Raw genomic sequence first — 26538 nt, 5'->3', positions numbered from 1 at the left:
CCCCCCAACCCCCCATTTGGTTTCAGGTTCTGCGGCCGGAGTCCGCACCTTTGGGGGGGGGGGGTTATTGTCACGCCCTGACCATAGAGAGCCCTTGTTTCTCTATGGTGTAGCAGGTCAGGGTGTGACTAGGGGGTAGTCTAGTTTATATTTCTATGTTGTGTTCTAGTTTATATTTTCTATGTTGGTGTTTTGTATGATTCCCAATTAGAGGCAGCTGGTAATCATTGTCTCTAATTGAAGATCATATTTAAGTAGCTATTTTTTCCACCTGTGTTTGTGGGATACTGTTTTGTGTTTGTGCCTGTGCACCACGTAGTCACGTTTAGTTGTTTGTTTATTTGATTTATTTGTTTTTGCTTGAAGTTTCACTTTGGAATAAAGATGTGGAACTCTACACACGCTGAGCCTTGGTCCCGTTCTTACGTCAACCGTGACAGAAAAACGAGGCCTATATCGACATAACCCAAAAGGCCGCTCAGCAAGGAAGAAGCCACTGCTCCATACCCGCCATAAAAAAGCCAGACTACAGTTTGCAACTGCACATGGGGACAAAGATTGTACTTTTTGGAGAAATGTAACAAAAATAGCCAAAATGAGCATCGTTATGTTTGGAGGAAAAGGTGGTAGGCTTGCAAGCCGAAGAACGCCATCCCAACCGTGAAGCACAGGTGTGGCAGCATCATGTTGTGGGGGTGCTTTGCTGCAGGAGGGACTGGTGCACGTCACAAAATAGATGGCATCATGAAGGGGGGAAATTCTGTGGATATATTGAAGCAACATCTCAAGACATCAGTCAGGAAGTTAAAGCTTGGTCGCAAATGGGTCTTCCAAATGGACAATGACCCCAAGCATACTTCCAACGTTGTAGTAAAATGGCTTAAGGACAACAAAGTCAAGGTATTGGAGTGGCCATCACAAAGCCCTGACCTCAATCCCATAGAAAATGTGTAGGCAGAACTGAAAAAGCGTGTGCGAGCAAGGAGGCCTACAAACCTGACTCAGTTACACCAGCTCAGTCAGGAATGGGCCAAAATTCACCCATCTTAATGTGGGAAGCTTGTGAAAGGCTACCCGAAACGTTTGAGTTAAACAATTTAAAGGCAATGCTACCAAATACTAATTGAGTGTATGTAAACTTCTGACCCACTGGGAATGTGATGAAAGAAATAAAAGCTTTAAGAAATCATTCTCTCTACTATTATTCGGACATTTCACATTCTTAAAATAAAGTGGTGATCCTAACTGACCTAAAACAGGGAATTGTTACTAGGATTAAATGTCAGGAATTGTGAAAAACTGAGTTTAAATGTATTTGGCTAAGGTGTATGTAAACTTCCGACTTCAACTGTAAATAGAAACTGAAATCTGGACATTGACTAACCAGAATAACCTACTGTTTTTTGGCAAACTCCAATAATGGTAGTCCCGTGCGAATCAACATCCCCGTTTTTTTAGATTAATGTCTGAGCTTGACAGTTGTTTCTCGCGATTTGAGCAAGAAAACAATAACTGATTCGATAAATTGAGCAAATTGCTGCTCATGGCCTATTCATGTAGACCCTTCATATCGACTTTTACAGTGAATGCTTTTGTTTATACGTTTTGTGCGAATGAATTGAACATCACCAAATCCATAATTGAATAATATGGCGACTATTTAATGCAACCCTTGCTGTTAATAGATCGCAAAGCAGCATACATCTGAGCTAAACTTTTGGAACAAGTTCACTTTCTCATCCATAGCCTAAAAACGCATGTCAAGCGCAAGTTAGCTGTTTAGCTCACACCTGAAGGCTGGGTGTTATTTAGGACGAATTCTACTGTGGATAGCTAAAATATCCGGAAGATTATGATCACACGTCCTCAATCCAAATATTATGGCGACACTATACCAAAGATGGTTTGGTATGGTTTAGAAACTTGGGAACCAAACTCAAATTATCAGCGTAGCCTGTCATCGCCTGGAGTTCTTGAATAATCTTCATGCCTAGAAAAAAATCTATAGGCTTCCGTCATAACTGTCACTTTATAGAAAAAAAGAAAGCATCACAGGGGCAAAAAAACTAATCCCATCCGAATCGTCCACCGGGATAACGGACATTATGGGGTAATAAATACATAACCAAGGTTTTCTGGTGAACTTTCACCCCAGTATGAGGTCCTGAGCGCTCTGGAACAGGTTTTCATCAAAGATCTCTGTTCTTTGCTCTTTTCACCTTTCTCTCGATCCTGACTAGTCTCCCAGTCCCAGCTGAAAAACATCCCCACAGCATGATGCTGCCACCACCATGCTCTACCGTAAGGATGGTGCCAGGTTTCCTCCAGACGTGACGCTTGGCATTCAGGCCAAAGATTTCAATCTTGGTTTGACCAGACCAAAGAATCTTGTTTCTCATGGTCTGAGAGTCCTTTAGGTGCCATTTGGCAAACTCCAAGTGGGCTGTCATGTGCTTTTTACTGAGGAGTGGCTTCCATCTGGCCACTCTACCATAAAGGCCTGATTGGTGGAGTGTTGCAGAGATGGTTGTCCTTCTGGAAGCTTCTCCCATCTCCACAGACAAACTCTGGAGCTCTGTCAGAGTGACCAAAGGGTTCTTGGTCACCTCCCTGGCCAACGCCCTTTTTGGTCAGTTTGGCCGGACGGCCAACTCTAGGAAGGGTCTTGGTGGTTCCAAACTTCTTCCATTAAAGAATGATGGAGGCCACTGTGTTCTTGGAAATCTTCAATGCTGCAGACATTTTTTGGTACCCTTCCCCAGATCTGTGCCTCGACACAATCCTGTCTCAGAGCTCTACGGACAATTCCTTCAACATCATGGCTTAGTTTTTGCTCTGACATGCACTGTCAACTGTGGGACCTTATATAGACAGGTGTGTGCCTTTCCACATCATGTCCAATCAACTGAATTTACCACAGGTGGACTCCAATCAAGTTGTAAAAACATCTCAAGAATGATCAATGGAAACAGGATGCACCTGAGCTCAATTTCGGTCTCATAGCAAAGGGTCTGAATACTTATTTTTTAAATATATTTTTCTATTAGATCTAAACACAGTACCACATCGGCCACTATGCTTGTTGTAAATGATATTGCAAATGCCTTAGATGATAGAAAGCACTGTGCTGCGTTGTTTGTAGATTTGTCAAAAGCTTTTGACACTGTAGACCATGCTATCCTTTTGAGTAAGCTGTCATCTATAGGAGTGGGCACTGATGCCTGCCGATGGTTTTATGACTATCTTTAAGATAGAACTCAGGCCGTCATGGTCGACGGGGTCAAGTCTGACTCCTTACAGTTACTTAAAGGGGTCCCTCAGGGTTCAATAATTGGCCCACTATTGTTCTCACTTTATATAAACAACATTGGTGATGATGTCAGATATTGTAAATTCCATTTATATGCAGATGACACAGTGATGTACTCTATTGCTCCAACAGTGGACCAAGCTTTAATGCAGTTGGAGTCTGATTTTAGGATACTACAGGGGTCTCTTTTACAGCTTAAACTTGTTTTAAACGCTAAGAAAACAAATTTCATGTTTTTTTCTAGGTCTAAACTCTCAGTTAGAAACACTTTTGTAATCACTAGCTTGGATGGTACTCAAATCAAACAGGTCTCTGCATATAAATACTTAGGGGTATGGTTAGATGATAGGCTTTCTTTTAAAAAACATGTTACTGAATTGGGAAAAAAGCTCAAATTCAAGATAGGGTTCCTTTACAGAAACAGGGCTTGTCTGTCCTTTGTAAATAGAAAACAAATTGTGCAGGCTACTTTTATGTACGTTTTAGATTATGGTGATATTATCTATATGCATGCATCGGCAAACACATTAAAACCACTGGATGCTATTTACCATTGTGCACTCAGGTTTATCATGGGTGATAGTTACAAAACTCATCACTGTATCCTATATCAACATGTGGGTTGGGCCTCTCTATCTGTGAGGCGAGAGCAACATGCTCTCTTGTTTATTTATAAAGCGCATCTTTTAAAACTACCTCCATATATATCATCATTAATTTCCACTAGATATACAAATTTTAAAACCAGATCACAGATGTGGATTACATTAGAGACTCCTGCGGTCTCCACAGAGTTGGGTAGGACTGCCTTTAGTTCCTTTGCGCCTTATTTATGGAACAAACTGCAGATCCAACTTAAGTTAGACACTGGTGTCCCTTGCCTATTTTAAAAATGTTATGGAGGATCAATATGATGTTGTCTGTGATTGTTTCTGTTGAATTGTGTCTTTGTTTTGTATGTTTGAAATGTTCTTGTCTGTATGCCTAAAACTGTACATGTCAACATGTTTACACAGGGCACAGCCGTAAAAGAGATCCAGGTCTCAGTCTGTTTTCCCTGTTAAAATAAAGATTTAAAAAAAATAAAAAAATTAAAAATTAGCAAAACATTCTAAAAACCTGTTTTTGCTTTGTCGTTATGGGGTATGGTGTGAAGATTGATGAGGAGAAATAAGGCTGTAACGTAACAAAATGAGGAAAAAATGAACGGGTCTGAGTACTTTCCAAAAGCACTGTATAGTCAGGTGGTTGCAGATGGGTTATTAGCAATTCTGGGCGGGTGCAGGTGAACAAACAGCTGACCCACGCACCACTAGTTGTCACCATATTAGCTAACGTTATAGCAGTGCCGTTTATGATGAGGGAGGACTTTTTTTTCATGAGCATGGCCTTATTTCTATTACAGCATATTGGATGACTTTCATTCATATTCCATTCACCCAGTTCAATGTAACATTGATAGGTTTAGGCTACTACATGATACTCAAATTTTCCCTATACCCATTATGAAGTTCCTACCACCTAGCCTATGAATGAAAGTTTACAAAGTAGGTGCACACAGGTCGACAGAAATACACTGCTCAAAAAAATAAAGGGAACACTTAAACAACACATCCTAGATCTGAATGAAAGAAATAATCTTATTAAATACTTTTTTCTTTACATATTTGAATGTGCTGACAACAAAAATCACACAAAAATAATCAATGGAAATCCAATTTATCAACCCACGGAGGTCTGGATTTGGAGTCACACTCAAAATTAAAGTGGAAAACCAAACTACAGGCTGATCCAACTTTGATGTAATGTCCTTAAAACAAGTCAAAATGAGGCTCAGTAGTGTGTGTGTGGCCTCCACGTGCCTGTATGACCTCCCTACAACGCCTGGGCATGCTCCTGATGAGGTGGCGGATGGTCTCCTGAGGGATCTCCTCCCAGACCTGGACTAAAGCATCCGCCAACTCCTGGACAGTCTGTGGTGCAACGTGGCGTTGGTGGATGGAGCGAGACATGATGTCCCAGATGTGCTCAATTGGATTCAGGTCTGGGGAACGGGCGGGCCAGTCCATAGCATCAATGCCTTCCTCTTGCAGGAACTGCTGACACACTCCAGCCACATGAGGTCTAGCATTGTCTTGCATTAGGAGGAACCCAGGGCCAACCGCACCAGCATATGGTCTCACAAGGGGTCTGAGGATCTCATCTCGGTACCTAATGGCAGTCAGGCTACCTCTGGCGAGCACATGGAGGGCTGTGCGGCCCCCCAAAGAAATGCCACCCCACACCATGACTGACCTACCGCCAAACCGGTCATGCTGGAGGATGTTGCAGGCAGCAGAACATTCTCCACGGCGTCTCCAGACTCTGTCACGTCTGTCACGTGCTCAGTGTGATCCTGCTTTCATCTGTGAAGAGCACAGGGCGCCAGTGGCAAATTTGCCAATCTTGGTGTTCTCTGGCAAATGCCAAACGTCCTGCACGGTGTTGGGCTGTAAACACAACCCCCACCTGTGGACGTCGGGCCCTCATGCCACCCTCATGGAGTCTGTTTCTGACCGTTTGAGCAGACACATGCACATTTGTGGCCTGCTGGAGGTCATTTTGCAGGGCTCTGGCAGTGCTCCTCCTTGCACAAAGGCGGAGGTAGCGATCCTACTGCTGGGTTGTTGCCCTCTTACGGCCTCCTCCACGTCTCCTGATGTACTGGCCTGTCTCCTGGTAGTGCCTCCATGCTCTGGACACTACGCTGACAGACACAGCAAACCTTCTTGCCACAGCTCGCATTGATGTGCCATCCTGGATGAGCTGCACTACCTGAGCCACTTGTGTGGGTTGTAGACTCCGTCTCATGCTACCACTAGAGTGAAAGCACCGCCAGCATTCAAAAGTGACCAAAACATCAGCCAGGAAGCATAGGAACTGAGAAGTGGTCTATGGTCACCACCTGCAGAACCACTCCTTTATTGGGGGTGTCTTGCTTATTGCCTATAATTTCCACCTGTTGTCTATTCCATTTGCACAACAGCATGTGAAATGTATTGTCAATCAGTGTTGCTTCCTAAGTGGACAGTTTGATTTCACAGAAGTGTGATTGACTTGGAGTTACATTGTGTTGTTTTTGTGTTCCCTTTATTTTTTTTAGCAGTATATTTGAGGTGACAGACAGATACACATGGACAGACAGTGACACATTCAATACCGCCTTGCACACTCTTGCCTGCATCTAGCTGATCTAATGTGTAATCATTCATCCAACAGTTGCAAACGAGAGTTTCCATTTGACAAATTCAGGTATGTTTATCCCCGTTTCGTTCCATTTGATTCCGCTTAAGAAACGTTTTTCAACAGAATGGGCAGAATGAATACACCCCTTATCACTCGTAAACACAGTTCACTTTCATAGCGGCCATGTTGTAATCTATTACAAAACAGTGTTTTAATCAATGATTTGGTGGCGTAAATATATTTAGCAGTCTTATCTAAAAAGGATCACTTTTTTTAATGTTTCACTATTAAAAAAAAAATATGAAATTCAAGTCCTCCCCTTCCTCCTATGAGGAACCTCCACTGGTGTGATGAGATCAGATGTGATCTATACTAGTCTTAGAATGAAAAGTCACATTTCGTGTTTATTAAACATAAACAAGTGTTAAATACACCAACATACACCTGTCTCAACTCCAAATCTGTATGATAAACTACATTCATTTTCTCTTTAAGTGTCTTTGGAAAGAAATTAAGTAGTTGAATGGCATTTGTGAACATCATATAGTCCACGCAGTACAAACACAATATGTAACAGACTTTTTAGGCTTATAAATGCCTTAAATATCACACAATGTCTGGATGCATTATTCTACCCAGGAATATTCAAGACCGTTACTCTCATTATTCCAAATGCATCTGCTGACAAAAATGACAATTCATGTTTGTCTTTAATTCAGGGTTTGAGTGGTATGGTTACTTTCTATGTTATAGAGTGGAATGGTTTTTCTGCTGGTGTATCCTGAGGTAGCTCCTCTCTGAGAATCTCTTCCTACAGTGTGTACAGGTGAACGGCCTATCTCCCATGTGGATCTTCAGGTGCATCTTCAGCTGGTGCTGGCTGGAGAATCTCTTCTCACAATGGGGTCAGCTGGAGGATTTCTCCCTTGTGTGGACTCTCTGGTGCCTCTTCAGGTTGCCAGCATGGGCAAAGTGCATGTGACACTGGGTACAGCTGAAGGGTTCCTCCCCATTGTGGACACCCCTATGCCTGATAAGGTTACTCAGGAAGGAGAAGCTCTTGTAACACAGCTTGCACTTGAAGGGCCTCTCCTTGGTGTGAACGGTCTGGTGTTGCTTCACATAGTTTGCCTCAGAGAAGCGCTTCCCACACGTGGGGCAGGCATACGGTTTGTCGGCGTCCGTCCTAATGCGTCGCTTCCCACGTTGTGACCCAGAGGAGGTAGAAGCAGGAGCCACCACCCTCAGGTCGTTAGTCTTTGAGCTCCCTCCTTGACCTCTAGCCATTGTTTGGGTGTTGTTGAGATTGGGTGCTGTGTTATAGGCTAGGTACCTCTTGTGGTGAACGCCCATCCTGACCTTGTCTGTATTGGTGGGGTAACCATGAGGTAACTGAGGAAGGCTAGACCCAGGCCTGCTAGGAACCCAGTCATTAGGCATTAGATGAGACCCTGAAGGAGAAGACAGACTTCCTGTTAGACTACCCCCAAGGGGTTCACCCACCACCGTATGTGAAGGCTGAAGCCCAGGGTGACCTTCTCTGTTCATCATGGATACTGCGGTGTTTGTATCATAGGAACAGGAGGGTCTATCTCTATCAGCCCCAGGCCCTGCTTCATCCCTGCACTGAGACTGTGAAGAGAAAGGTCTGGGCTGCAGACTGGATCCCTGACTGGAGCCTCTGTCTCTCTGATGACCACCAGGACTGAGGTTGTTCAGTCCACCTGTCCACTGGTTGTGTTCTGTGTGGTGGTGGAGTCTCTGTCCCTCACGGTTGGGTCCTGGTTCCAACTCGGGAAGGAAAAGTGATGGCTCCTGATCCAAAGTACTAATCCGGGGCCAGGGTTTGTGCCCAGCCACCTCAGAGGTCCAGTGTCTCCAGCCAGCAACACCGGATATCAGCAGGTCCTCATGGACTGCGGACTGTAAACACAAATTGTACAGAAAAGCATAAACGTTTATATAAGAAACTCTGCTGTTCACACAGAAACATGACATTATAAAATGTTAACCAGTCAAGCCTCTAACATTGTGATTGAAGTACCTGACAATATGGAGCCATTGGAGTTTATTATAAAACAATTCCGTATGTGTCGATTCAAGAATTAAGTATAATGTTTTGGTTCGACTGAAATAAGGGAAACTCAGTCTCTGCAATGATACAAAAATAACCAAGTCAGTCAGCAGAGTTGATTTTGTATTTAATTTCACAAAATGGTCATACACTAAGACAACTTGAAGTATAGTACTTTAATTACACAAAACGATACGTGACAAATATAATAACTTTTCTCACTATGGTAACACTTGACCTTTTCTGTAAATCTGGTACCCTCGCTTTAAAAAAAATGAAATTTGGAATACATTGGAAAAGGTTCAACATTACATAACACACAACTTCACTACTTCATGTGAAGTAAACATGAATTAAGGCACCATCATTATCTCACTATAAAACACCAGTATCAACCTAAAGGGGGAAAATGTGTCACTCTTCATCAGTGAAGCATTTTTACAGACACCATCACACCAACCATCACCATATCATCTACTCTGTCTCATCATACTCATTCTTTCTTCAGTTCACCTCATCCAGTTCCCTACTACATCCAATACCAACAGAATTAACTACAAACTAGCTAGTACTACATGACATGTTACTATACTCTATACATGGGCCGTGTGCATTTTCTGCTGGTGTATCCTAAGGTAGCTCCTCTCTGAAAACCTCTTCCCGCAGTGCATACATGCAAACGGCCTCTCTCCCGTGTGGACCTTCAGGTGCATCTTCAGCTGGTGCTGGTGGGAGAACCTCTTCTCACACTGGGGGCAGCTGAAAGGTTTCTCCCCTGTGTGGACCCTCTGGTGTCTCTTCAGGTGGTGCTGATGGGAGAACCTCTTCTCACACAGTTGGCAGCCGAATGGTTTCTCCCCCGTGTGCATCCTCTGGTGGATCTCCACCTGTTTGGGGAAACTGAAGGCTTTCCCACAGAATGAACACGGGAAGCGCTTCTCTTTGCCACCGGATCTACTGATAGCGTCACTACTACTGTCATTTGTCAATGGGCTGGTGCTGCCATTTAGTGATGAGGCACTGGCATTGTCTGAGGTCTGGTTTAACATTAGGAGAGTGTGAGGAGGATGAAGGCCAGGGAGTGTCTGTGTTGTTGCAGGGTCCATGTTCCAGTTGATAGATCCTATAGAAGGCAGGCTGAAGGCAGCACCTGTTAGGGGGTTAACCTGAGACGCCATCAGTCTCTCTGAATCACAACTATAGGAGCAGGATGGAGCATCATTAGCCGAGTCTGTGTCTGTTCTCTCCCGCCTCATATGGACACCTCCCTGTCCCCGCAGACCAAATCTACGCCTCGCCCTGGTTACAGCCAGTCTGTTGTCATGGAGACTAAGATCGGTTGTTGTTTTGTGTCCCACTATCTGTTTCTGGTTAACAGTGTTGTTCCCCAGCCCAGAGTTGAGGACGCTGTCCCATCCACTGACCTCCACTATGTCACCTCTGGTCCTGGCCTGCTCAGTGATGTTGTCCCCTGGGCCCTTGACTGCACTGGTCTGGGTCTGGGAATCCAAGATGGGAGCCCAGTCTCCTCTGTTAGCCTCCAGCCAACCACCTGCAGGAAGAGGTTACAAAATAGACTTTACATGGCAGAGAAAACTCTACGTATGTCATTTTTTTACCTGGTCAATCACCTGGTCAAATTCATACATTATAATGTGTGGTTTTATATGTAAACATAAGTTGCATTTATGAATGAAGAAAAAAAAGAATAGCCAGGTGCATCACTATTCCCATTGAAGATCTATTACTGTATGAAGGCTATATGTATTTCTCTCTTACCTTGCTCCCCCATCTTTAGTCCACTCAGCAGATCAATGCTCTGTGGTCCATCTTCTATTGTCTCCTCTTTGACCAGCAGCAGATCAGGCTTCCAATCCTCCATGTCTACTGACTGTAAGAGATACAGAGTGAGAGGATGTTGGATCAAGAAATCTGATATGAGTAACCCTGCTATGGAGCATCTTCTGATTGGGCAATTAGGGATTGCTGTGAGTACTATGCAAACGTGTTAGTTGATTTGATTACTTGACACTCTTTAACAGTTTGATCATTTAAAAGGCATAGTCCCACACTTAAGACAAAATGAATCAAGACCTCATTAGTTCATTTGATTACTTGACAGTTGTGATGGATTTTTTTTTTTTACCCCGTTTCCTCCCAAATTTCGAGGTATCCAATTGGTAGTTACAGTCTTGTCTCATGGCTGTAACTCCCGTATGGACTCGGGAGAGGCGAAGGTCGAGAGCCGTGCGTCCTCCGAAACACAACCCAACCAAGCTGCACTGCTTCTTGACACAATGCCCACAAACCCGGAAGGCAGCCGCACCAATATGTCGGAGGAAACACCGTACACCTGGTGACCGTGTCAGCTTGCACTTTGCCTGGCCCGCCACAGGAGTCGCTAGTGCGCGATGGGACAAGGACATCCCTGCCGGCCAAACCCTCCCCTAACCCGAATGATGCTGGGCCAATTGTGCGCCGCCCCATGTGTCTCCCAGTCACAGCCGGCTGCGACAGAGCCTGGACTCGAACCCAGAATCTCTAGTGGCACAGCTAGCACTGCCATGCAGTGCCTTAGACCACTGCGCCACTCGGGATGTTTGTGCATTTCTAATAACCAATTTCTGTGTTCATGCAAGTGACTGACTGAACCAATCCTCACTATCAGTATCTGCAATTTGACAGTATGCCCAGAACTTTGTTTTGAGTACGAAAGGATATCTCAGTTTCAAGGTCTCGGCTTGTACAGAAGAAGGTGAGGTATTGGTCTGTCACATGCATGAACCAAACGTTAATGATTAATTAATTATGAATGATGAATAAGCTAAATCATGCAAATATAACTTTCCTCCGTAAATATATAAGAGAACTAACGGGACTGCCCCGGTAGAGCTCACTTCAGACCGATACCTTATGCATCTAAGTTTGACTGTGACCTCTCAGCATGCTGGTAATAAACATTGATTCATTTAAGATTGACTTCGAGTGTCCCATGTGTAGAATTTCCACGACACACTCTTTAATGGTTTGACAATTCAAAGGCATGGTGCCACACTTAAGACAAAATTATTAAAACCTGGGCCTGTATCCACCAAGTCTCAGAGTAGGATTGCTGATCTAGGATCCTTCCATATAAATCTTATTCATTATGCTCTAAAAGACAAAACTGATCCTAGACCAGCACTCATACTCTGAGTGGCTTTGTGGATATGCCGCTGACCTAAAACCATTCAGATAGTAGTTCAGTGGGCTCACCTCAGTGAGACTGTGTGTGGATCTGTGCCGCTCAGCTGGTTGCTCTGTGTGTTCAGGAGGAGGTGTAGTCTGGTTGTCCTCCATGACCATGGTCCCCTCAGGGTTCCCCAGACCCTCCTCACACCCCTCCTCCTTCACCAATAGCACCTCTGGTCCCTCCTCCTCCTGGAAGAGACAAATGATACAGATTACACAGACATACACTCCCTCAGGTACGTACACACAGATAATAAACACACTTTCAACATGGAGTGTTTACCTAGCCCCACTACGTTTGAGTCCTATACTGTAGTCACAATGACTTCATTGTTGTAAAACCCATCATGGTGGATATAAATATGATGTGGGTAAAATAAAGTCAGCTATGATAAGTCAAAAGTCATCAGACAAATCTGACAAAACTATTCTGATGTGTACAGTAGGTGTTTGTTGGTGTGTGGGTATCACAGGAGGTTGGTGGCACCTTAATTGGGGAGAACAGGCTTGTGTTAATGCCTGGAGCGGAATAGGTGGAATGGTATCAAATACATCAAACACATGGTTTCCAGGTGTTTCATACCATTCCATTTGCCATTCTCCTCTCAGCAGCCTCCTGTGGTGGGTACGTGTAGGTATATTTAGTAAGTGCAAAATGTATATTGGTTAAAACGTTGTGTTTATGCAGAATATGGTGAGATCAGATGTGATGTATACTAAAGAGTCTCAATGAAAGTCTTAGAATGAAAAGTCACATTTTGTGTTTATTAAACATAAACGAGTTCTAAATACACCATATCAAAACCACACATACACGTCTCAGAAACAAATCTGTATTTACTCGATAAACTGCAATTCTTTTGTCATTAAAAGTGTCTTGGGAATTGTTTGGGTAGTTGAAAGTAAGTAATGGATTTAACATCAAATGTACAGTACAAACACAACATGAAACAGACTCATTAGGCTTATATATGCCTTATATATCACACAATGTCAGGATGCAATATTCTACCCAGGGATATTCAACACTGAAATCTGTTACTCACATTATTCCTTGTTTAGCCTCATGCTTCCACACTCTTAGTTATTGTGGAAATTGACCCACTACTGCTGTTTACTTTGTGCATCTAAGTCAGAGATCATCAACTAGATTCAGCTATGGGCAGATATCTTTCTTGCAGATGGTCAAGGGGCCCGGAACATAATTATAATTTGTAGACTGAAAATTGACCGCAAGAAGCCCTAACAGATAAAATATAATAATTTCAAACCTTGCTTAAATTTGTATATGATCACATATATCTTTCTATTAGGCATGGGAATACTCAGGAACAGATTTCCAAAATTAAAAACAATTGGAACTGATTTGCTGGTGTTTTTATGTCCAACAATAAAAACAAATACAAATGTATTAGTTTTAATTGCTCAGAAAACTCAACCGTGGCCCGCCAGTTGGTGAACCCGGATCTACGTCATCTCGCTGGGTCTACCTTTACGTAGTGTTGAATATTCTACCCAGGAATATTCAACACTGAAATCTGTTACTCTTGTTATTCCAAATGCATCTGTGGATCTTTTCTGCTGACAACAATGACAATTAATGTTATTTTTTAATGCAGGAGGTGACCAACACGTCAGAAGCTATAGAGTGGAATGGTTTTTCTTCTGGTGTATCTTGAGGTAGCTCCTCTCTGAGAACCTCTTCCCACATTGTGTACAGGCGAACGGCCGTTCTCCTGTGTGGACCTTCAGGTGCGTCTTCAGCAGGTGCTGACGGGAGAACCTCTTATCACACTGGGGGCAGCTGAAGGGTTTTTCCCCTGTGTGGACCTTCTGGTGCCTCTTCAGGCTGCCAGACTGGGCGAAGCGCATGTGACACTGGGGGCAGCTGTATGGTTTCTCTCCTGTGTGGACCCTCTGGTGGATCTCCACCTTCTGGGCACAGCTGAAGCCTTTGTTACAGAACATGCAGAGGAACCGTTTGTCTTTACTATTGCCTGATGTTGCTCCCCCTCCCCGAGCCTGGGCTCTAGCCCTGTCGTTTGAGTTCAATACCTGATCGAAAAGGATACGCCCGTGTGAATCGGAAGGCCCCATCGACGTGGACACTAAGCTTTCCCTGTAATCTAAGAAATCTCTGCCCTGTGAGTGTCCATCACCTAGGTGACCATCTGCATTCCATGTGGGGGGAACGTCGCCCTCCACTTTCACAGTCACTTCATCTACAACTAGACCCTTCCCTTTCTTATCTAGGCACCCTTCAGAGTATACACTACTACTGTACCGATTCCAGTCTCCTCTAGACAGATCAGTCTGTGTCTCTAAACCCAAGGGCATGTTGCCAGGGTCCACCTCTGTAGTGTAAGAACAACACGGATCATCGCCAGCATTTAACACATCACCTGAATCGGGATTGGAATGAACCGTCTTCGGGCTCGGGTTACTGTAAAGTAAATATTCTGCGCTTGGAGCAGGAGGACACCCCAGTCCCCCCAGCCCCAGTCTCTCCAGGTCTGACCTGTGGTCAGATCCTGTGTGTAAAAGCCTTTGTGTTACAGTTAATGTCTCTGTGACGGTCTCTGACTTGAGGACGGTGTTCAGCGTTCCACTGACCTCCGTGATGCTGTGTCGGGTCCTGGGCTGCGCTGGGGCGGGGTCCTCCGTGGCTACAGGGAGCGCTCCAGTCCCTCCAGTCTTGATGTCTCCGCTGTGCTGCGGGTCTTCCTCTTCTTCAGACCTATCCAGCTTGACCCCAGGACTTTCAGCCTCTGCAGACTGACACAAGAAGAGAGGAGGCTATTGGATAACAATGTCATAGGAAAGTCTCACAAGCTCCTCTATGGCAGATAAATTAGGATGTACATGTAAGGAAGTGAATAGCTGAGGGGAGCCTTTCTGAAATAAACTGGCCACATTTGATGTACTGTAATTTTGATGTAATACTATTACACTAACCTCTATCATGATAACATGCTGGGTTGAGGTTCCACTCCCCTCATCAACAGTGATTGGTTGGTCATCTCTCCATGTATTGTGTCCCGCTGGCTTCACAAAGCTCCTGTGGCCTCCAGTGAGATTTCCTTCACCTGAGAGAGTGATTGGGAGAAAAGAGGTGGTTAAATTAGGTACTGTCAATGCTTACCTCTATGTTGTAGACTATTGACAGTTTTAACAAGATCTAGAATTGGCAAGGATGTAAGGTAACACTTCTAATAACTTATTGATATATTATTTATTGATTTCTTGTATTATGTTCCATGTATCACATTGTTTTCATTGAGTAAATAATAGGAAATGCAGTAAATCAAGAATCTGGTTAGAATATGATGGATAAGTAATCAGAGGAATTATTGCATACTATCCAAAAACTGACCAAGACCAAATTCTGGGTAACACATCTGAACACATGTACAGAGGGGAATGGGGCTACTGTACTGAGCTATATATGAAGATCACAGGAGGTTGGTGGCAGCTTAATTGGGGAGGACAGGCTCGCGGTAATGGCTGGAGCAGAATTAGTAGAACGGTATCAATGTGTTTGATGTCATTCCTTTTGCGCCGTTCCAGACATTATTATGAGCCATCCTCCACTGATGTACCTCTTGCGATTCCTCTGTTTCGGTCGAGGATCTTGACACTACTGGGGCGACTGGCGAGGACGCGCTCTCGCATTGTCCTCTCTGCGCGCTCCCGTGCCGTCTTCAGTTCCAGTAGCTGTAGTTTCCTCCGCAATGTCCTGTTTTCTTTCTGGCTTTGAGTTATTTCCAAACGGAACACTGCATAGTCGTCGTCTACGAGTTTACAGATATCTGCCACGGCTGCATTCGCTAGCACCTCCATGATGGAGGCTATTTGAGTGTGAAAAACCATACAGTTAGCCATTGTTAGCTAACGTTTGCAGCTAGCGTTACCTAGATAACGTATATCGAACAAGTCCTTTTTCTAACGCGAATTAAAGACTACATGGGTTGAGTATGTAACGCTGTTAAGTTCAATTAGTCATACTTTGAGTTCCATGGTGTTAATAAACGTATAATTAACGACAATAAAAACGCTAACGTGGAAATTGTTCCTGGTCACTGTTCACTTCCGTTTACTTCTTCTTCTTCTATGAAGTTTAACGACGGCTGGCATCCAATTTGTTGCATTACCGCCGCTTACTAGACTGCAGTACAACTCCCTTATACTTTGCTTGAAAAATAAAAATGTTAAAAATAAATACCCTACCATCTAACTCACTAATTTCAAAATTATATAAAATAAAAATAGCACCACCCTACTCCACTAATTAACTGTATTTATTCCTACCTATCCTGAAAAGATGGGACATCACCACTTAACACACCCTGTAACTCTTCTGTCAAGTCTCGCACACCAAAATACCTTTTTGCAGCTGCCACCACAACCTCAATTTTCTGCGACTTCCGTTCCATCCCTGCAGTACAGTTTATAACCATTGCTATAAATGCTAAAAATCCAATCTTACTGAAACTTATATCACTTTTTAGCCTATCCCTCTGTACTGGTACAGATCTACTTCTCACACCACTCCTCTCAGGATCCCTCCCCCTTGACCCATCTTCCTCAACTTTCTTCACTGCCTCAGCATAGGACAACTTCTGCTCTACTCTAACCCTGGAAACCTCAACCTGCCTCTCTCACACAGGACATTTCTGATCCCCAGCCCCATGGGCACCCCTACAATTAACACATACCATTACTTTCCACAATGCTACACATTCCTTTGTCTCATGCCCTTCTGCACACTTCTCACACCTAGGAACCTCCCTCCTACACACTGCTGCCACAAGCCCATAAGCTTGACACCTGTAACATCGTAATGTATTCGGCTCATACACTCATACAGGATAACTTATATATCCAAACTTCACTTTGTCGGGCAAAAACTCAACTTCAAAACTCAAAAAAACAGACAATGACTCTTCTGTTTCCCCACTCTCGCCACCCTGTCTGCGTCGCATCAAACGACGAGTATCACAAACACCGGGAATCTTTCCCCTCAGCTGGTCAACTTTTATATTTACTGCTACCCCAGTTATCACTCCTTTCATTGGTGCCCTTTTCTTGAGAGCGAAACAATTCACTCTTCTTGCCCCCATTTGTTTTACTCCGAGCGCCTTCTCCCTCTGACCAACAGAAACACAAACAATTATCACTAGACCACTTCTGGTTACCCTCACCGATTCCACGTTACCCAACTCTTTTTTCACCCACCGTGAGACCACAAATGGATCAGCCAAAAGGCAAGAGTCCACTTTTTCCTTAAACTTCACTCCTACTGTCACAGACTCATCTTTATCCTGACCCTCGGTGCATACCCCGGTCTCCGATAACTTCCCCACACCTACCACCTCTGATACTTCGACCTCATTCACTTCCATTTCTCCTCCTGTCTTCAGCTCACTCTGCTTACACCTTCTACCATTCTTTAACAAACCATCTCCTTTTTTCCACCACTTTTATCCGACTCAAGCTCACCCTCTTCTTCACTCTCTCTCTTAGACCTCCTCTCCCTCTCTTTTTCCCTCCATTCCTCGTCCGTTTTCCAAGTATACGTCTCCTTATGATAACACAGCACTACTCCTGACAACCATCTTGTTCTTGCTTTCTCTAGGGACTCCCTTTCCACCACCTCTAACCAACATCAGCGTGTCGTCAGCCAACCACATTACTCGACCAGGGGAAGATCACTTGATGGAATGGCACACTTCGGTTTACACTGAAGAGAAAGGATATGAATGGTGGTGTCATAGCTCAAAGGGTGTGGCTAAATGAAAAGTGTATGCACGCTGTTTTTTGAAATACGGTACTGATTATTACGTTACATGTCAAGTCTCCAATTCAAGTATCTTTCAAGCTCAAAGCAGATTTGTTTATGAAGAACAGTGTGTTAGCAAGAATATAGTAGAATAGAATAGGTACAAACATTATTGGGCACAGACAACAACACAAAGGGCAAGAAGGTAGAGACAACAAGGGACAATCAGGGTTAGTTTGTCAGCTGGGGTGAAAGAGGAGCGATTACGATATAGGAAACCAAGTCTAGATTTAATTTTAGCCTGCAGCTTTGATATGTGCTGAGAGAAGGACAGTGTACCGTCCAGCCATACTCCCAAGTACTTGTATGAGGTGACTACCTCAAGCTCTAAACCCTGAGAGGTAGTAATCACACCTGTGGGGAGAGGGGCATTCTTCTTACCAAACCAAATGACCTTTGTTTTGGAGGTGTTCAGAACAAGGTTAAGGGCAGAGAAAGCTTGTTGGACACTAAGAAAGCTTTGTTGTAGAGCGTTTAACACAAAATCTGGGGAGGGGCCAGCTGAGTATAAGACTATCATCTGCATATCAATGGATGAGAGCTTCCTACTGCCTGAACTAAGTTGTTGATGTAAATTGAGAAGCGCGTGCGGCCTAGGATTGTTCCTTGGGGTACTCCCTTGGTAACGGGCAGTGGCTGAGACAGCAGATGTTCTGACTTTATACACTGCACTCTTTGAGAGAGGTTGTTAGCAAATCAGGCCAAAGACCCCCTCAGATACACCAACAATCCCACAAGAATGGAATGGTCTACCGTATCAAAAGCTTTGGCCAAGTCAATAAAAATAGCAGCACAACATTGCTTAGAATCAAAGCCAATGGTGACATCATTTAGGACCTTTAAGGTTGCAGTGACACATCCATAACCTGAGCGGAAACCAGATTGCATACCAGAGAGAATACTATAGACATCAAGAAAGCCAGTCAGTTAATCATTGGCAAGTTTTCCCAACACTTGATAAACAGGACAAAATAGAAATTGCCCTATAACAGTTAGGATCAGCTTGATCTCCCCCTTTAAATAAAGGACGCACATTGGCTGCCTTCCAAGCAATGGGAACCTACCCAGAGAGGACAGATAGGTTAAAAAAGGTCAGAGATAGGCTTGGCGATGATAGGGGCTGCAATCTTAAAAAAGAAAGGGTCTAAACCATCTGACCCAGATGTTTTTTGGGGGTCAAGTTTAAGGAGGTCCTTTAGCACCTCAGACTCAGTGACCGCCTGCAGGGATGAAACTTTGTAGCGAGACAGGGGATAAAGAGGGAGGAGCATCAAGGCCAGTCGCATTAGAAGGGGTGGGAGATGAGGAAATGTTGGATGGGCAAGGAGGCATGGCTGAGTCAAATAGGAATCCTGATGTAATGAAGTGGTGATTAAAGAGCTCAGCCATGCGCTCATTGGCAATAACAACCACATCATCAAGGGACATGGGCAGCTGTGAGGAGAAGAGTTTCTACTCCAGGTCTTTAACCGTTTTCCACAACTTCTTGGGGTTAGACCCACAGAAAGAGAACTGCTCCTTAAAGTAACTTACTTTGGCCTTCCGGATAGCCTGAGTGCACTTATTTCTCATTTGCCTGATCGAGAGCCAGTCAGCCTGAGTATGCGTGTGCCGAGCCTTTCGCCAAATGGAATTCTTGAGGTGGAGTAACTCTGCCAGATCACGGTCAAACCAGGGGCTGAACCTGTTTTTAATTCTCTTTTTTTATGAGGGCGTGTTTGTTAACAATACCACTGAAAATATCAAAAAAGAAGGTCCAAGTGTCTTCGACAGAGGGGATCAAGCTGATTCTAAACCAATTTACAGAGGCCAGGTCATGAAGGAAGGCTTGCTCATTCAAGTTTTTTATCAAGGTTCAATGACAAATCAGGACAGGTCATTTCACTGAGCAGCCATTTCAAACACAGGCTGTAAAACAGTGATCACTAAGGTCATTACAGAAAACACCAGACTGATCCCTTTCAGGATTATTTGTGAGGATAACATCAAGGAGAGTAGCCTTTTCTGGGTGTTTGGAGTCATTCCTTGTGGGATTGGTAATAATCTGAGAAAGATTTAGGGAGTCCCATTGCTTTAGGACTTGGTCAGGTGGATTAAGCATGTCCCAGTTTAGGTCACCTAGCAGGAAAAATGCAGACTTAGTGTAAGGGGCCAGGAAAGAGTTTAGGGCAGGTAGGGCACAGGCCGGTGCTGATGGTGGATGATAACACCCAGCAACAGTCAACAAAGAGCTATTTGAAAGTTGAATGCTTAAAACCAGAAAATCAAATTGTTTGGTGACAGACTTGGTGGAGACAACCAAGCACTGAAGGTGTTCCTTGGTAAAGATTGCCACTCCACCACCTTTGAAAGATCTGTCTGACCGAAAAAGTGTAGAAACAGAAAGGTTAACATCAGTGTTCAAAACACTCTTTCTTAACCACATCTCAGTAATGACCAACACATCTGGATTTGAGCTGTAAACCAACACTTTCAATTGATACATTTTAGGTAATAAGCTTCTAGTGTTAATGTGCTGAAAACCCAGGCTTTTACAAGAGCAGAAATCAGTAAAGCAGATATCAGAGCACAAGTCTGAATTGGGGCTAGCAACAGTAGATGGGCCAGGGTGTACATGCACACTTCCAGATATCATCAACAGTAATACAATTAGGGCACAGCAGAGGACAGGGATAGCTCTGCAGTGTTGAATTTTTTATGACATTTGAATGTGCATCAGATGCACATTCATCTAGCCTAGGTTTATCTAGCCTAGTTTTACTGTCTCTATAAAAAAAAGTATTTACAAGCCTGTTTCAAATTCAAGTTAACAAAGGGTTAATGAGGGGTATGTTTGTTTGGGTTGTAAATTGGATTTGTTCTGACATTTGTTGAATTCTTGTTGTTCTTCCAGTTTTAAAATGTTTATTATATTTACAGATATTACATCTAGTCGTCTCTGGGATTCAAACCAGTGACCTTTCACTCTTATTGATTGTTTTTGTACCTGTTTGACATTTTACCGCATTGTCAGGAGCTAGTAATATAAGCATGACCAATAAACTTTGATTTAATGTTTATTACCCTCCTAAACAAAAGTAAACAGGTCATTCACTCTGACCCAATTTGTAGAGACCAGTCAGTCTGGAATATCAAGTACAGGTGGACTTTAGTTCATGTTTATTATTTCATCTCAATCATCACACGACCTGAAGGTAGCTTATGGGCCATTTACTGCAAACAGCTTGAGGTCAAGGACTGTAGACTAAACACAGTGACGTGGTGATGTACACTGCCTTATTTATTTGGACAGTGAAGCTTTTGATTTGGTTCTATAGCCTATTCCAGCATTTTGGATTTGAGATCAAATGTTTCCTATGATGCGACAGGCAGATTATGTTGTGCCCAATAGAAATTAATGGTAAATAATGTATTGTGTCATTTGAAGTCACTTTTATTGTAAATAAGAATAGAATATGTTTCTGAACACTGCTACATTAATATAAATGCTTCCATGATTATGGATAATTATGAATGAATTGGGAATAATGATGAGGGAGAAAGCTACAGAGGCACAAAGAGAAGTTGCTGTAGACCACCGAGTGCTAACAGTAAGTATCTAGATAATGTGTGAAATGCTCAATGCTGTATGTAATATTAACAGAGAGGTATGTTTTCTGAGTGACCTAAATATTGACTGGTTTTCATCAAGCTGTCCACTCACGAAAAATCTTCAAACTGTAACCAGTGCTTGCAATCTGGTTCAGGTAATCATTCAACCTACATACAAACAGCACAGGAAATAAATCATCCACGTGTATTGATCACATTTTTACTAATGCTGCAGAAATCTGCTCGAAAGAACTATCCAACCCATCAGATATAGTGATCATAATATCTAGAGAAACCAATGTTCCAAAATTGAAATTGTGCATGAGAGATCATACAAGAGGTTGTGTAGGGAGTCCTATTTTGAAGATGTAAAGAATATTTGCTGGTCTGTTGTCTGTAATGAGGAGAAACCAGATGCCTCACTTGACACATTTATGAAATAGCTTTTTCCAGTTACTAATAAGCATGCACCCATTAATAAATCCTCTTAGGTATCCCTTACGGCTTGAATCCCGTTACCGGGATCGATTTGACAACATTCGGTGAAATTGCAGAGCGCGAAATTCAAAAATACTAAATTCGTAATATTAAACATTCATGAAGATACAGGTGTCTTATATCATTTAAAAGCTTAACTTCTTGTTAATCCAGCCGCTTTGTCAGATTTCAAAAAGGCTTTACGGCGAAAGCATACCATGCGATTATCTGAGGACAGTGCCCCGCATACAAAAGCATTAAAAACATTTTCCAACCAAGCATATGCATCACGAAAGTCAGAAATAGCGATAAAATAAATTGCTTACCTTTGAAGATCTTTTTGCAATCCCAAAGGTCCCAGTTACACAATGAATGGTCGTTTTGTTCGATAAAGTCCTTCTTTATATTCCAAAAAATGTCCATTTATTTGATTCAGAAATACACCTCTTCCAACATGAATCTAAAAAGTTACCTGTAAACTTTGTCCAAACATTTCAAACAACGTTTCTAATCCAACCTCAGGTACCCTAATATGTAAATAATCGACATTAATGTAGAAGTGTTTAGAACATAGGAGAAATTGGCACGAGGGATATGTCACCCACAATATTCAGAATGGGTCGATTCGTCCCCCTCAATAATTTATTTATAAACAATCAGTCATTTGGACGCACTATGCCGCCTCCGTGCTGTCTATTTGTGCCCCTCCCGCACTAATTTCAGTGTGGTGCTCAGCAGCCTCAGCCAGCACTTGCATCGCAGTCAGGTCGACCTCATTCCATTTCAGATTCACATGTACACTACATGACCAAATGTGGACACCTGCTCGTCGAACATCTTATTCCAAAATCATGGGCAATGATATGGAATTGGTCCCCCCTTTGCTGTTATAACAGCCTCCACTCTTCTGGGAAGGCTTTCCACTAGATGTTGGAACATTGCTGCGGGGACTTGCTTCCTTCCATTCAGCCACAAGAGCATTAGGGAGGTCGGGCACTGATGTTTGGCGATTAGGCCTGGCTCGCAGTCAGCGTTCCAATTCATCCCAAAGGTGTTCGATGGGGTTGAGGTCAGGGTTCTGTGCAGGCCAGCCAAGTTCTTACACACCGATATTGACAAACCATTTCTGTACCTCGCTTTGTGCACAGAGGCATTGTCATGATGAAACAGGAAAGGGCCTTCCCCAAACTGTTGCCACAAAGTTGGAAGCACAGAATCTTTTAGAATGGGCTCCTGAGTGGCACAGTGGTCTAAGGCACTGCATCTCAGTGCAAGAGGTATCACTACAGTCCCTGGTTCGAATCCAGGCTGTGTCATATCCGGTCGGGATTGGGAGTCCCATAGGGCGGCGCACAATTGGTCCAGTGTCGTCTGGGTTTGGCCGGGGTAGGCCTTCATTGTAAATAGGATTTTGTTCTTAACTGACTTGCCTAGTTAAATAAAGGTTAAATTAAAATACAATTAGAATATTATTGTTTGCTGGGCCTAGCCAGAATCATGAAAAACAGCCCCAGACCATTATTCCTCCTCCACCAAACTTTACAGTTGGCACTATGTATTCGGGCAGGTAGCATTCTCCTGGCATCCACCAAACCCAGATTCGTCCGTCGGACTGCCAGATGGTGAAGCGTGATTCATCCCTCCAGAGAACCCAATTCCACTGCTCCAGAGTCCAAAGGCAGCGAGCTTTACACCACTCCAGCCTACGCCTGGCATTGCGCATGGTGATCTTAGGCTTGTCTGCGGCTGCTCGGCCATGGAAAAACATTTCATGAAGCTCCCGACGAACAGTTCTTGTGCTAACGTTGCTTCCAGAGGCTGTTTGGAACTCTGAAGTGAGTGTTGCAACCAAGGACAGGCGATTTTTACGCACTTCAGCACTCGGCGGTCCCGTTCTGTGAACCTGTGTGGCCTACCACTTCGCATCTGAGCTGTTCTTGCTCCTAGATGTTTCCACTTCACAATAACAGCACTTCCAGTTGACCGGGGCAGCTCTAGCAGGGCAGAAATTTGACGAACTGACTTGTTGGAAAGGTGGTATCCTATGACGGTGCCACATTGAAAGTCATTGAGCTCTTCAGTAAGGCCATCCTACAGCCAATGTTTGTCTATAGAGATTGCATGGCTGTGTGCTCGATTTCATACACCTGTTAGCAACGGGTGTGGCTGAAATAGTTTTGAAGGGGTTTTCACATACTTTTGTATATACAGTGCCTTTGGAAAGTATTTAGACCCCTAGACTTTTTCCACATTTTGTTAAAGTTACAGCCTTATTCTAAAATGGATTAAATAAAAAACAATCCTCTTCAATTTACACACAACACCCCATGATGACAAAACAAAAACAGGTTTTTAGAATTTTTTGCACATTTATTAAAAATAAAAAACTGAAATACCTTATTTACATAAGTATTCAGACCCTTTGCTATGAGACTCGAACTTGAGATCAGGTGCATCCTGTTTCCATTGATCATCCTTGAGATGTTTCTACAACTTGATTGGAGTCCACCTGTGGTAAATTCAATTGATTGGACATGATTTGGAAAGGCACACACCTGTCTATATAGTATATATAAGGTCCCACAGTTGACAGTGCATGTCAGAGCAACAACCAAGCCATGAAGTCGAAGGAATTGTCCGTAGAGCTCTGAGACAGGATTGTGTCGAGGCACAGATCTAGGGAAGGGTACCATAACATTTCTGCAGCATTGAAGGTCCCCAAGAACACAGTGACCTCCATCATTCTTAAATGGAAAAAGTATGAAATCACCAAGACTCTTCCTAGAGCTGGCCGCCTCGGCCAAACTGAGCAATCGGGGGAGAAGGGCCTTGGTCGGGGAGGTGACCAAGAACCTGATGGTCACTCTGATAGAACTCCAGCGCTCCTCTGTGGAGATGGGAGAACCTTCCAGAAGGGGGGAGGAAAACTGGGAGGGGAAGGTGGAGAGGGACAAGCTTGGCTTGGAAAAGAGGGAAGGAAGGATTTATCTATACTACAATGTAATTGTATTTATTTTTGGGACTTGCAAACCTGCTGTAAAATGAATAAGGGTTCTGGACAAATTAGGAGGTCAAGTCATTATTATTCCTTGTTTTCCATTATAGTTAAGTTCCAATGGTGGTAATTGGCGAGAGTGGAGGGATCGGGACGGGGGAGCTGGGAGTGCGTCAGACACTTCCCTGAAGGTCAGTGAGCTCCAAACATATTGGGGACCATTTTTGTTGTTTTGGCTCTGTACTCCAACACTTTGGATTTGAAATGATACAATGACTATTTGTATTTGTATTTATTATGGATCCCTGTTAGTTCTTGCCAAGGCAGCAACTCATCTTCCTGGGGTTTATTATGGATCCCCATTAGTTCTTGCCAAGGCAGTAACTCATCTTCCTGGGGTTTATTATGGATCCCCATTAGTTCTTGCCAAGGCAGTAACTCACCTTCCTGGGGTTTATTATGGATCCCCATTAGTTCTTGCCAAGGCAGTAACTCAGCTTCCTGGGGTTTATTATGGATCTCCATTAGTTCCCGCCAAGGCAGCAGCTACTCTTCCTGGAGTCCAGCAACATTAAGGCAGATATATACAATTTTAAATATTACATGATATTATATTTCATAACACTTTACCCAATACATTTAGTGTGTTCCCTCAGGCCACTACTCCACTATCACATATTTACAGTACAACATCCATGTATGTGTGTGTGTGTCTATTCACAGTCCCCGCTGTTCCATAAGGTGTATTTTTATCTGCTTTCTAAATCTGATTCTACTGCTTGCATCATTTACCTGATGTGGAATAGAGATCCATGTAGCCATGGCTCTATGTAGTACTGTGTGCCTCCCATAGTCTGTTCTTGACCTGGGGACTGTGAAGAGACCTCTGGTGGCATGTCTTGTGGGGTATGCATGGGTGTCCGAGCTGTGCGCTAGTAGTTTAAACAGACACCTTGGTGCATTCAGCATGTCAACACTTCTTACAAAAACAAGTAGTGATGAAGTCAATCTCTCCTCCACTTTGAGCCTGAGAGATACATGCACATTATTAATTTTAGCTCTCTGTGTACATTTAAGGGCCAGCCGTGCTGCCCTGTTCTGAGCCAATTATAATTTTCCGAGGTATCCCTTTGTGGCACCTGACCACACGACTGAGGTTAAAGTGAAGACTGTCAGATTTTATTTAAGGTTATTGTCACCCATAGGGTGAACCATTTAGAAATGAAAGCACCTTTTGTACATAGTCCACTCATTTTAGGGGGCCAAAAGTATTGGGACAAGTTCACTTATATGTGTATTAAAGAATTCAAAAGTTTAGTATTTGGTCCCATATTCCTAGCACGCAATGATTACGTCAAGCTTGTGACTCTAAAAGCTTGTTGGATGCATTTGCTGTTTATTTTGGTTGTTTCAGATAATTTTGTGCCCAAAAGAAATGAATGGTAAATAATTTATTGTGTCATCTTGCTCCTTTGCACCCCAGTATCTGTACTTGCACATTCATCTTCTGCACATCTACCATTCCAGTGTTTAATTGCTATATTGTAATTACTTTGCCACCATGGCCTATTTATTTTCTTAACTTACCTCATTTGCACTCACTGTATATAGACTTTTTGTTTTCTTTTGTTCTACTGTATTATTGACTGTGTTTTGTTTATTCCATGTGTAACTCTGTGTTGTTGTATGTGTCGAATTGCTATGCTTTATCTTGGGCTGGTCGCAGTTGCAAAAGAGAACTTGTTCTCAACTAGCCTACCTGGTTAAATAAAGGTGAAATACGTTTTTTTTTTTGT

The 26538-nt window shown here is 43.3% G+C and overlaps 1 protein-coding gene across 2 annotated transcripts; it reads right to left on the bottom strand.

The window, feature by feature from the left end:
- Positions 1-6919: 6919 nt before the first annotated feature.
- LOC106602448 (uncharacterized) lies at positions 6920-15953 on the bottom strand. Of its 2 annotated transcripts, XM_014195106.3 has the most exons (7): positions 15440-15953; positions 14796-14926; positions 14454-14615; positions 11865-12029; positions 10389-10500; positions 10034-10161; positions 6920-8458 (listed from the first exon to the last, which is right to left on the bottom strand). In XM_014195106.3, the coding sequence occupies exons 1-7, from the start codon at positions 15720-15722 to the stop codon at positions 7442-7444; spliced, it is 1998 nt and encodes a 665-aa protein (XP_014050581.2). In that variant the 5' UTR covers positions 15723-15953; the 3' UTR covers positions 6920-7441. The 2 variants fall into 2 exon arrangements, with proteins under 2 accessions (XP_014050581.2, XP_014050584.2); XM_014195109.3 differs by lacking the exon at positions 6920-8458 and having other exon boundaries at positions 8720-10161.
- Between the last annotated feature and the right edge of the window lie 10585 nt (positions 15954-26538).

The sequence above is a fragment of the Salmo salar genome, chromosome 04 (assembly GCF_965601325.2).
Source record: "Salmo salar chromosome 04, fSalSal1, whole genome shotgun sequence".
NCBI lineage: Eukaryota > Metazoa > Chordata > Actinopteri > Salmoniformes > Salmonidae > Salmo > Salmo salar.
Note: the sequence above shows the minus strand (reverse complement) of the source record. Positions and strands in the feature narration are given on the sequence as shown.